At 40.9% G+C, this 13,584-nt stretch overlaps 1 protein-coding gene across 6 annotated transcripts in view; it reads right to left on the bottom strand.

Annotated features, from left to right (window-relative positions):
* Positions 1-13,584, bottom strand: part of RERE (arginine-glutamic acid dipeptide repeats) — a 409,293-nt gene that overhangs the window by 126,067 nt on the left and 269,642 nt on the right. For all 6 annotated transcript variants that reach the window (XM_043924145.1, XM_043924148.1, XM_043924149.1 and 3 more), the window contains one exon: positions 4,199-4,247. In XM_043924145.1, the coding sequence (XP_043780080.1) occupies positions 4,199-4,247 (49 nt within the window). The remainder of the gene's footprint in view (positions 1-4,198; positions 4,248-13,584) is intronic.

The following is a 13,584-nucleotide window of genomic DNA, read 5'->3' as shown; positions in this document are numbered from 1 at the left end:
CAACGGTATTTTTCACAGAACTAGAACAAATAATTTCACAATTTGTATGGAAATACAAAAAACCTCGAATAGCCAAAGTAATCTTGAGAAAGAAGAATGGAACCGGAGGAATCAACCTGCCTGACTTCAGACTATACTACAAAGCCACAGTCATCAAGACAGTATGGTACTGGCACAAAGACAGAAATATAGATCAATGGAACAGAATAGGAAGCCCAGAGATAAATCCACGAACTTATGGACACCTTATCTTTGACAAAGGAGGCAAGGATATACAATGGAAAAAAGACAACCTCTTTAACAAGTGGTTCCGGGAAAGCTGGTCAACCACTTGTAAAAGAATGAAACTAGAACACTTTCTAACACCATACACAAAAATAAACTCAAAATGGACTAAAGATCTAAATGTAAGACCAGAAACTATAAAACTCCTAGAGGAGAACATAGGCAAAACACTCTCCGACATAAACCACAGCAAGATCCTCTATGACCCACCTCCCAGAATATTGGAAATAAAAGCAAAACTAAACAAATGGGACCTAATGAAACTTAAAAGCTTTTGCACAACAAAGGACACTATAAGTAAGGTGAAAAGACAGCCCTCAGATTGGGAGAAAATAATAGCAAACGAAGCAACAGACAAAGGATTAATCTCAAAAATATACAAGCAACTCCTGAAGCTCAATTCCAGAAAAATAAATGACCCAATCAAAAACTGGGCCAAAGAACTAAACAGACATTTCTCCAAAGAAGACATACAGATGGCTAACAAACACATGAAAAGATGCTCAACATCACTCATTATCAGAGAAATGCAAATCAAAACCACAATGAGGTACCATTACACGCCAGTCAGGATGGCTGCTATCCAAAAGTCTACAAGCAATAAATGCTGGAGAGGGTGTGGAGAAAAGGGAATCCTCTTACACTGTTGGTGGGAATGCAAACTAGTACAGCCGCTATGGAGAACAGTGTGGAGATTTCTTAAAAAACTGGAAATAGAACTGCCATATGACCCAGCAATCTCACTTCTGGGCATACACACTGAGGAAACCAGATCTGAAAGAGACACGTGCACCCCAATGTTCATCACAGCACTGTTTATAATAGCCAGGACATGGAAGCAACCTAGATGCCCATCAGCAGATGAATGGATAAGGAAGCTCTGGTACATATACACCATGGAATATTACTCAGCCTTGTTAAAAAGAATTCATTTGAACCAGTTCTAATGAGATGGATGAAACTGGAGCCCATTGTACAGAGTGAAGTAAGCCAGAAAGATAAAGAACATTACAGCATACTAACACATATATATGGAATTTAGAAAGATGGTAATAACAACCCTATATGCAAAACAGAAAAAGAGACACAGAAGTACAGAACAGACTTTTGAACTCTGTGGGAGAAGGTGAGGGTGGGATGTTGCGAAAGAACAGCATGTATATTATCTATGGTGAAACAGGTCACCAGCCCAGGTGGGATGCATGAGACAAGTGCTCAGGCCTGGTGCACTGGGAAGACCCAGAGGAATCGGGTGGAGAGGGAGGTGGGAGGGGGGATCGGGATGGGGAATATGTGTAAATCTATTGCTGATTCATGTCAATGTATGACAAAACCCACTGAAAAAATAAATAAATAAAAAAAACAAAAAAAAAAAATTGGTTTTCTGACATGGGGAAAAGATACAGATATGGATGATAGAACATTTCACCTATAAGATTAAATATAAGGCCCAGATTATTAGAAAGAGACCATGATATATTTTATCTCTAAAACATAAATAAATTAAGGATAAAAGAAAAGGGGTGAGGGGGAAGCATATTTCCTAATCTGTTCTGAAATGGCCTGAAAACAGTATTTATCCCAGTAACAATGAACAGGGTAGCAGCCAACCAAAAAATGTCACTTTCCACCAACCAACCCAGGGAACAAAGCCAGGTCTCCTGCATTACTGGCGGATTCTTTACCATCTGAGCCAGCAGGGAAGCCCTATACTAAAACAATGAGGGATCATTACAAAAGTTTAGTTCTAGATCTAGGGCAGAGAACATATACAAGGAGACAAAAAAAATCCATGTCATACTAGGTAATATACTCTAAACCAAAGGTCACGGGGGTCCAGTGAAAAGGACACAGAAGACAGCAGGAAAAGGCACCTACTAGCCCCCAAATGGATAATTTAATCTCATCAGTAAGAATAACATCTGATTAGCATGTGAGTAATTTTAAACCCATTGATGACTACTGGAAGTTGTTAGAGAACCAACTGGTAAAAAGAGGGAAAGATTCAAGCATTTATCCTGCCTTTCCTATGTGTTTCAGGGAATCAAAAATTGACAAGAGAAAAGTTGATCAGCCAATAAAGGAAGGGATGACAGGATTAGCATATCACCATCTTAAAGTGTGAACCTAAGTAACAAGTACAATTAGACAGTGAATCTACATACAGAAAGTCCCCTACATATGAATCTTCCAGCTGCAGACTTTTAAAGATGAGAACATGCATCTGGTTCCAGCAAGGAACAAGCGCCATCAATGGCAGGTGTGAGTGACACTGCAGCTTGCCCTCCATCTCCTACTGATGACGATCCTTCAGCTCTACGGTCTCCCATCTCCCCCTCTCCCTCCTCCAGTCAGTAACTCTTCTTGCCTCTTCACTTGACACCACATCATGCCTCTAGGATGTAATGGCTACCATGGCTCAATATCAACATCCATTTCAATTCAAGGGGCAAGCCAGTCATGCTAAAATACAACAATTTTCCCAAGTCTAGATACAGGCACATGACCCACCCATGGCAATGACATGTGGTGACTAACGGAGACCTTCCAGGAAAATCTTCCTTCTTCTAAGGGGAAAAAAGAGCGGTGTGTATCCCTTCCCTCCTCTCAACATTTGCTGCATTTTCATTCACTGTAAGAACCACTATTAAATGCATTCAGAAAGAAGAAATGCTACCAATTAAATTATAATCACACCACAGGATGTACAATGAAGCTTGATATCAGAGATAATGTGAACAGAAGAAGTATATCTTAGAATAAAGTTCAGCTTCCAGCCTAAGGAAGAAGGCAGCCCATGGGTGTAGCTGAACACCAAATCACAAGAACTGGAGAGGAGCAGAGTGGAGCCTGGTCCTCTCTGACCAGACGCAATGATATGTGAGACCATGAACAGCCATGTTCAGCCAGAGTGTTCTGGCCCTACCTGTCAAAGCATCCTACCTGATATAGAGATCAAAAGACAAGATGACAAACAGAGAAAAAAAAAAAAAAAAGATGACAAACAGAACAGCAGAGTCTTAGTAAGTTCAATAAAACATGGAAGAGCACAGGTCATGATACAACAAGCTTATGGCTGACAAACATCTTAATCACTTTGACTTTTCTGAAGGAAATGGGGTTTTTAAAAAGCTAAATGAAAGCATGAAGTGAAGTGAAAGTTACTCAGTCGTGTCCAACTCTTTGCGACCCCATGGACTATACAGTCCATGGAATTCTCCGGCCAGAATACTGGAGTGGGTAGCCTTTCCCTTCTCCAGGGGATCTTCCCAACCCAGGAAGCGAACCCAGGTCTCCCGTATTGCAGGCAGATTCTTTATCAGCTGAGTCACCAGGGAAGCGCACAGTGACCAAATGTTCACTGACAGATTAACAACCATATATACAATGAATAATTCAGCCATAAAAAGAAATCAAATTCTGACATATGCTACAATGTGGGAGCTCCCTGAAGACCTTATGCTAAGAAAACAAGCCAGACACAGGAGGGCTGATGCTGGCTGATTCCACTGAGATACGGTATCTATAGCTGTCAGATTTGTGGACACAGTAAGGATAAGGGAGGTGGCCAGGGAATGAGGGGAGGAGAGAATGAAGTTACTGTTTCATGGGAACCGAGTTTCAGATTGGGAAGCTGAATAGGTTCTGGGGATTGGCTGCACAACAATGTGAAGGTACTTATGGGCACTGAACCATTTGCTTTAAGGTGGTCAGAATGGTTAATTTTAGATTGTATATACTTTACCATAATTTTTTTAAAGTATGTGGTAGTCTTTAAAAAATAAATCTCCGCATTTATATAAAATTCCAAATAGCATAAAAACAGTTCTAAGTTGCTACTCAACAGAATAAAGGACCAGTTGAATAATAAGAAATAAAAACCTATTAAAGAAGTTACTAAAATTCACTTTACCTGATGGCTAGGACCAACACGAATTTCGCCCTGGGTACTGTTCAGTCTCCTGTCATGAAAAGAGCACATCAGGTTAGCAGAGCACAGTTCTGACATAAAAAAGCACATGTTTTCAAGAGAGGCATAACGCAGGAAGAATTAGCTTCCCCACTATGTGTAATGTTGCCTGCACATATACACTCCCGCCCCAACCCCACATGCAACCTTTTTCTTCTAAAAGCCCTTTTACTACAGCTTCCTGCCTTGAGTGTCTATATCATCCTTCTTTCATCCCACAGAGAGATGGACATTCCTATAGTACAAATCGCAATACATGTGTCTTCTTTTCAAAATATTTCAGAGTGCCCTACTATAAATTTAATTAAAATATAAACAAGATAGTTTATGATTCCTAGTGTACACACTGGGTCATTCATTCATTCTCTCATTCAACAAATATTAAGTACCTACTGCGACAGGAACTGTCCTGGGTACTGGGGATAAAGTAATGAAAACAATATTCCTGGCTTATGGGAATTTTCATTCTAATTTGGATTAAAAAGCAAAAGAACAAATAATAGGTTAGGTGTTGATATGGGTCATGGAACTAAAGGGGTGGTGAAGAATGAGCTTTTACAGTTCCTTATACAGGGCAGTCAGAATAGGCCTTCTTAACAAAGTGAAGTGGAGCAGAGATGTTCAGGGATGTGCGGGGATGAGCCCAACAGGTCCAGGAGGTGAAGGACCGTCTCCTTCCTATGACATTCTCACTGCACCTGCTGCACTCACCCTCCCTGGTGCCAAACCCAAACCACCCAGGCTCCTTCAGAAAACCAGCATTTCACCGAAACCTTTCCTTATGTCCTCCCATGTCACCTCACACATCCTAAAAGTGTGGGGTATCTTCCCCTTTCCACTCCTGGAAACATTCACTGAAGGTCTTTTCATGCCAGGCCCTGCACAGGACATGCAATGCGTATATACTGTGGGTGAAGAAATGCAGGCCCCACCTCCCAGAGCTCCGTTACCCTGTTGACCCTGTTGACCCTGTTGACTCCGGCCATCTGTTGACTCTCTCAGGGAAACCCTCTCCCTGCCCAGTGATACACCCTAACTGATTCTTACAGTCACCTGTGAGTTTTCATTATCAGGCAGAGAAGGCTTCTCTGCAACAAGAGCTGCTCAATGACTATCTGCTGACTTGGACTAAGCTGAAGAGCAGAGCAGCCAAGACCAAAAAGTAAGCCCAGTCTCTGGCTTTTCTCCCATGAATCTGATACCCCCACCACCTCCGCACGTGTGTGCGCGCGCGCGCACACACACACACACACACACACCCATTGGCTTTGAAGCTATAAAATGAATTTCGGAAAAACTCTTATTTCTTTCAGGTCCAGCACTTCCTTCAATCTGACAATTTTTCTCATGAAGTCTTATTTTGGCAAAGAGGGCAGCAAGTATGACAAAGCCAAAGACAAGACCAACAAAAACAAGTGGTCTGATCCTTAAGATCATCACAATCCACAATCCATCTAGCTAGGGGGGAGCAGGTGTGCCCCAGACACCAGAACAGGTCCAATCAATATGTTCACGAGCCCAATTCATTTCAGGAGAATGGTAGAAATGCTCAGAGGAGTGATCAGAATTAGGCAGGCTTCAGGAAGGGGGGAAGTTCCAGAGAGAGTCCTAAAGCAGATGAGGAGCCCCAAATCAGGGCAGAGGCGGATTCCCAAGTGGGACCAAAACCCTGCTGAGGCAGGAAACTGAAAAACAGGGACAGCGGCAGGGGTGGGAGAAAGGCTCACATGACAGGCTGCCTTCAACTCACTAGCCACCCGAGATGCAGAGCTGACGTCCCCGGGGTTTTACGTAGGATCACGAACAGCTGTTTTAGGAAGCATGTAGAGGAGCCACACAGGCCATGAGGCTATTTTAATCTGAGTACTTCTTTAAAAAAAAAAAAAAAAAAGCAGTCAGTGTTACCCACCAGTTCTGTTCTGTAACTAGCTAAAAGCAAAAACTCGTTGCCAAAAGCTCTCTCCTCTATTTCTAAATACTTTTCAAAGACTTGCCTGCCTAGAAATAGGTCTGGCCCAAATGTATCATCTCAGAAAATTTCAGCCACAGCCCGCCTAGCAACGTGTATCCCACAGCTCAACTTTCAGGTTCTTCTAGAAGGTCTATGTTGGGCCAGGGTTCTCAAGTGGTTGGTTATGGAAGCATCTTCCCATCACTGCCACACACTGCTAAGTCCTGGATAATTTCAGGACTATCCTGGTTCCTTTTTATTTCAAAGGCAGGGGTTTTGCTTGTTTCTTTTAGTATTTTAATAATCCAGTATTATATTTAGCTCAAAACTGTGCCACAGGGACTTCCCTGGCAGTCCAGCAATTAAGACTTTGCCTTCCAATACAGGGGTTGTAGCCTGGATCCCTGGTCAGGGGGCTAAGATCCCACATGCCTCACAGCCAAAAAAACAAAGCATAGAACAGAAGCAACATTGTAACAAGTTCAATAAAGACTTTAAAAATGGTCTACATCAAAAATCTTAAAGAAAAAAAAAAACAAAAACAAAAACTGCGTCATAATAACTGAAAGTCGCTCAGTCAAGTCTGACTCTTTGCAACCCCATGGATGATAGCCTGTCAGGCTTCTCAGTCCATGGAATTCTTCAGGCCAGAACACTGGAGTGGGTAGCTGTTTCTTTCTCCAGGGAATCTTCTCAACCCAGGGATCGAATCTAGGTCTCCCACATTGCAGGCGGATTCTTTACCATCTCAGCCACCAGGGAAGCCCATGAATACTGCAGTGGGTAGCTATCCCTTCTCCAGTGGATCTTTGCGACCCAGGAATTGAACCAGGGTCCCCTGCATTGCAGGCGGATTCTTTACTAGCTGAGCTACCGAAGAAATCCCCAATACTAAAACCCCACAAATACTTCATAAATAACTCCTTATGTCCCACTTATTTGTATAAAAACAGGAGACTAATAATTGTTAATACTGCTAATAATGACACAAGTGAGAAAAAAAATGTTGGGGTCTCTTAGGAGCCAAAGTGAGAAATCTATTTCTCTCTTTTATGTCAACGAAGGGTACTTATTAATGAGTAGGCCGAAAAGCACAAAATAAAGCAAAGAATCCTTTAAAATTAAAAATCAATTTTTACAAAAAGGTATTTATAACATGCAATTTTTAAACATTAGGGATTCCCAGCAAGAGATACAACAAAGTTGTATTTCAGCAAGATTAGGATCCAAGGTAAACAGACAAGACAATGGCATGAGCCTACCATCTCCAGGAACTCACAGATAGAGAATACATTGCAGAAATATTTTTAAGTCCAAGAGAAAAAGGTAGATAGTGATATACCTTATTAAAGAAAACTGGATGCATCTAACAAAGAAACTGTCAGAATATGAACTAAAATGAAGAGAAAAAGTAGTGCTTCCTCCTGGGAAACTGCCAGTATTCAGCTAGATCTGGAATCCCTGGAACACCTCAGCCCTTCCTTCTCCCAACAGAAGCCAAGCTCTGTGTTCAAAGGTCCTCGGCTGCCAGCTCCCTGCCCGACTGCTCCTTCTGAAGTCCCCACTTCGTGCCAGCGGGTGACATTCTGCCATGAGTAATGGACATCTACCTCCACCCATTCTGGAACTGTCTAGTACAGAAACTAGGATTTCATCCCTTTTCTGTATTCTCCCAGTATTGAATATGGTACCTGTCTGCATTACTACTCATTCAAGGCAAATGGGAAATTCCTTGATTACATGAGTATTTCTACACTGCTAGAATGCACAACTTGATAAAAATCACCAGAATTATTTAAATGCAACATCAACAGCATGTAGGAAACATTCAGTTATCTTATGCTGACTACTACATTTTTCCTTTTACTTAATACAGCAAATCTCAAACTTTCTGGTTTTAGGTAACCTTTACATTCTAAAGTTATTGAAGTCTTAAGGAAGCTATATTTTTGAAAAATTTCAAAATATTTGCTATTTATTTTAGTGTAATAACAGACTTATAACACATTCTTATGAAAAACAATTTTATTTAAACAAAAAACCAATGAAAATAGAGGCACTGTTTTACATTCTCACAAATCTCCTTAAGATCTGACGTAATAGCAGACAGCTAGATTCTTGTATCTGCTTCCACATTCAGTCTGCTGCAATGAGTTCTTCTGATTAAAGTATATGAAAAAAAAATAAAACTAATCTCACACAGATACATAACTAAGACAGGAAAGACCATCTGACTAGTCTTTTTGACAATTATGGATATTCTTTTTGATACTACACCAAAACTCAACATGAGACTGTTACTCTAAAACCTTATCAATGATTTTTTGGACTTTTGTATGTTAAAATCTTATTGGTCTTTGAATGGATTTTCCACTCATGATCTTGTCATACATTTGTTAGATGGAAAACAGTCAGTCAAGAAGCTCCAATACTTTTGCCAACTGATGCAAAGAGCTGACTCATTGGAAAAGAGCCTAACACTGGGAATGACTGAGGGCAAGAGAGGGTTGAGGATGAGATGGTTGGATAGTATCATGGACTCAACGGACATGAGTTTGCGCAATCTCTGGGAGACAGTGAAGGACAGGGAAGCCTGGTGTGCTGCAGTCCATGAGGTCGCGAAGAGTCAAACACAACTTAGTGACTGAACAACAAAAAGGTTTGCAGATCTTCCAAATATTAATAGATATTTTTTTTAAAATCACATTTATTAGTATTACCATACATCTCGTAAGAAAAGTCTGTTAATGTATAGAAGCTGTTAAGCTCAGAGTGGTGGGTAAAACTTTTTCTAAATTCTATTTATTACTTGAAAGCTCCAATCTCGCATTGGGAAAACAGCTGTTTTCCTTAAAATGGCAGGTTCACCAAGATCATGATCAAGAAAATGTCCACCAAGTACCCAAGGGAGTATCCACAGTCTATCAGTTATTCTTTCAAATAAAAATGGTGTTCCATGAAAGAAGTGGCTAGTTAAGTTTTGGACTGAAACAAACAAACCGAGTCCTCTGGTATGCACCTTCTGGTCTTTCGTGTTGCTTCCCATTTCATCATAAGGAACTCAAGGGCAGGATCTGATAAAAGTAATAATGAGGCCCACAAACCAGCTTTGAGAGGAACTGTTATTCATATCATACATTATGAAATTCAGAAAATTCTGGGGGCTAACTAATTACAAAGACAGAGTTGTTTCCTGCTTTGTATTACCTGTTACCCTGTTCACTTACACTTCTTCACTCCAGCCCATCAATGTGAAATATTGTACTTTTGTTGAAGAAAAGAGATGTTCACGCATATAACTTGATTTAGAACTCTGACACTGTTACACAGAGAAATTCACAGGAAGAGAATGGACGCTGCATCCACATTAATGGAAAACAAAGCAAAGTTTGCAGCTACTTTCTGAGGTCATGGGGACTAGGATTAACCTGAGTGTAGAACAACAGATGCTTTTGAACTAGGGTGCTGGACAAGGCTCTTGATAATCCCCTGGACTCCAAGGAGGTCAACTCTGAATATTCATTGGAAGGACTGATGATGAAGCTGAAGCTCCAACACTTTGGCCACCAGATAAGAAGAGCCAACTCACTGGAAAACACCCTGACACTGGAAAGATTGAAGGCTTAAGCAGAGGGGGCTGGCAGAGAATGAGATGGTTAGATAGCATCACGACTCAATGGACATGAACCTGAGAAAACTCCGGGAGATGGTGCTTGACAGAGGAGTTTGGCAGGCTGCAAGTCCATGGGGTTACAAAGAGTCAGTATGACTTAGCGACTGAACAACTGATCAACAAGAACAACAACACTGTCCAGTGAATGTTCACTGGGATAAATTCTTAAAAATATGCTGGCAGCTAAAACTCAAAAGGGCCCTAATCAAGAAAATGACAGTTTAATCCTTCAGTAGGTAACAATAGCTAATATATAAGTAGTAAATCTCACACGTAGGTGATCGATACTACACATGGAATAAGAAACCAAAGATGGAAGTCATATCCCAGAATAATGCAAGACACATCGATGTACATCTTTATCCTTGCCTCAGGGTTTCCCCTCATATTACCATAAATTTAGGTAACTTATACTTGTATACCCCCTTCACAGATCACTGCTTTGTCGTGGAAAAAGGGCTTGCATAACTCAACGAAGATATGGGCCATGCTGTGTAGGGCCACCCAAGATGAACAGGTCACAGCAGAGAATTCTGACAAAACGTAGTCCATTGGAGGAGGGACTAGCAAACCATTCCAGTATACTTACTGTGAGACCCTCATGAACTGTATAAAAGGACAAAAAGATATGACACTGAAAGATGAGTCCCCCAGGTCTAAAGGTGTCCAAGATGCTACTGGGGAAGAGCAGAGGAGAACTACTAATAGCCCCAGAAAGAATGAAGCGGCTAGGCCAAAGTGGCAACAATGCTCAGTTGTGGATATGCTGATGATGAAAGTAAGATCCAATGCTGCAAAGAACAGTATTGGATAGGAACCTGGAATGTTAGGTCCATGAATCAAGGTAAACGGGAAGTGGTCAAGCAGGATATGGTAAGAATAAACACTGACATCTTAGGAATCAGTAAACTAAAATGGATGGAAATGGGGGAATTTAATTCAGATGACTATCTTATCTACTACTGTGGGTAAGAATTCCATAGAAGAAATGGAGTAGCCCTCATAATCAACAAGAGAGTCCAAAATGCAGTATTTGGGTACAACCTCAAAAATGAGAGAATGATCTCAGTTTGTTTTTCAAGGCAAGCCATTAAATGAACGAATACTCATTTGAGGAACTGCTGCTGAAGCTGAAACTCCAGTATTTTGGTCATCTGATGCGAACAGGTGACTCACTGGAAAAGTCCCTGATGCTGGGAAAGATTGAGGGCAGTAGGAGAAGAGAGAGTCAGAGGATGAGATGACTGGATGGCATCACCGATGCAATGGACACAAATTTAGGCAAACTTCAGGAAATGGTGAGGGACAAAGAGGCTTGGTGCGCTACAGTCCATGGGGTCACAAAGAGTCGGACGCGACCGGGCGACTGAACAACATAGTTGTATGACAAATAAAAGAGAAATAATAACATTAGTTACTACTTACTAAGTGCTCTCTATGCCAGGCACAGGCTTTCCTGGTGGCTCAGTGGTAAAAAATCCGCCTACCAATGCACGAGAATGTGGGTTTGATCCCAGGGATGGGATGATTCCCCTGGAGAAAGAAATGGCAACCCACTCCAGTATTCTTGGCTGGGAAATCCCATGGACAGGGGAGCCTAGAGGGCTACAGTCCATCGGGTCACAAATAGTCAGACATGACTTAGAGACTAAACAAACACAACAACCATGCCAGGTATACATTATTTCATTATTCCTTGACAACTCTATGAGGCAGTATCCTGACTTAACAGATAATAGTAATGGTAGTAATTGTAACATCAGTAACGAAACTAACAAACACACTGAACACTTTCAATGTACCAGGAATTTTGAGCTCAGCAAATTTCAGACATTGTCTTATCTAACCTTATGGATGATGATCCTGTACAGTAGGTGCTATTACTACCTGTCCAGATAAGGAAACTGAAGCTAAGAGAGTTTATAAATTGACCATGATTACACAGCTAACAGGTTGGAAAAACCAGGATTCAAATTCAAATTTAGCTGATTACAAAGTCAGAGCTCCACATTCCATATGCAGAGTGATTAAGTTACTGAACCAATGTTACACAACTAATTATAAACAGAATTACTATGAGAAGACATAGCACTTTCCATACTTCAATTCTATGTTCATTTCCAGTATCAAAGTAAGACAAAATATCAAAAAGTGTTTCTTAAATCTACAAATCATGTTAAAAGAGAAAAATCCATCAAAGTTCAAGGTCAACTTACATAACATTGTCAAAATGGCAAAATTATAGAGATGGTTGCCAGGTGTCGGGAATGGTGGGAGGAGAAAGGAAGGAGTGGAATCCTTGTGATGACAGAACAGATCCTGATTAGGACTGTGGTGACACAAAGCTACACCTTCGGTAAGATGTGACGGAACTATACACACACTGTACCAACATCCCAGGTCTGGGTTCTGACGCTGCACTAGAGTTCTATACATACCCACTGGGGATGTGAGTGAAAGGTACATGTGAATACTCTTCCTGTAAAACTAAAAGTTGTTTTAAAACAAAAGAAGAGGTTAACCGAATGGTGCATCACAGATAGACTATGGATAAGAAAGAAAGCCAGACATGAAAAAGTTGAACAAATGACAGATAGAGTCCCTCAGAAGAGAAAGTAGAGGGTCTTTCCTGGTGGCCCAGTGGCTAAGACTCTGCATTCTCAATGCAGGCAGCCCAGGTTCGATCCCTTATTAGGGAACTATATTACACATGCCACAGCTAAGATCCACTGCAGCCACATAAATAAATATTTTAAAAATAAATTTTAAAAAATATACTGCAAACAGCTGAAAAAATTACTGAAGAAATAATGCCATAGTTAATAAGCAATGAAATTCATATTCCTTTTTTTCTTTGTATTTACTAGAGATGTCTGGTGTGGGGTCATTCTTTTTGAGACATACTTAGCTGTGAAGCACACTACAAAAAAAAAAAAAAAAAATTCACCATCCTCACCAGAAAGAAAGTATTTCTCTGTGCCACTAATGTAAATAATATACATATTTCAAAACAGCTGAGTTTAATTCCCATTATTCTACATATCTTTGCTCTGGAATATGAAAAAATAGTCCCAGAAGCCAAATTACAACAATAATGGTAAGTCATTGTGTTTAGTCCTTGAGTTTAAAGAAATAGAAAGAAATTCATTGTATATGAAATCTGACACAAAAGAAACTGATGTGACAAAGCAGTGTCCATGGCAACTACAACTTAATATTTCAGTCCTCTTCAGCTGCAGTGGATTAAATAAAATGACAAGATGTTCCCTTTGAAAAGTAACCTGTTACCATGGAAACGTTTTGGTCTAAGAAGTAAACAGGGAATGGACAGAAAGGAGCAGGGAGCCTGCGACTGAATATCAAACAGGGAGAAGCATCTATGCAGAGGAGATGAGACGGGGGTGCCTGGCCAGATGCAGGAAGCTCCTTGAGAAGAGCACGCCGGCTGTAAAAAAAGAGCTGCCGGGACAACACCACGCCTTCCCCCCAAAAGAGGGATGGTGTGAGGAAGGCCAAGGTCTGTGAATGTTTACTTAAGATCCCCAAATATCTCTATGTGATCATGATGACTGCTTAAGACACGAATCTGCATCTACAGGGAAAGAAGAGGGACAAGGACCTGGGGTCCTGGGGAGAAGACACAAGCTGGTAGAACAGAGGCCTTAGACAGGCAGCCTGTGTGGCTACTTTCCATCACAATCCAAA

Source organism: Cervus elaphus, chromosome 14, assembly GCF_910594005.1.
Source record: "Cervus elaphus chromosome 14, mCerEla1.1, whole genome shotgun sequence".
NCBI lineage: Eukaryota > Metazoa > Chordata > Mammalia > Artiodactyla > Cervidae > Cervus > Cervus elaphus.
This window is presented reverse-complemented; position numbering and strand designations above follow the sequence as displayed.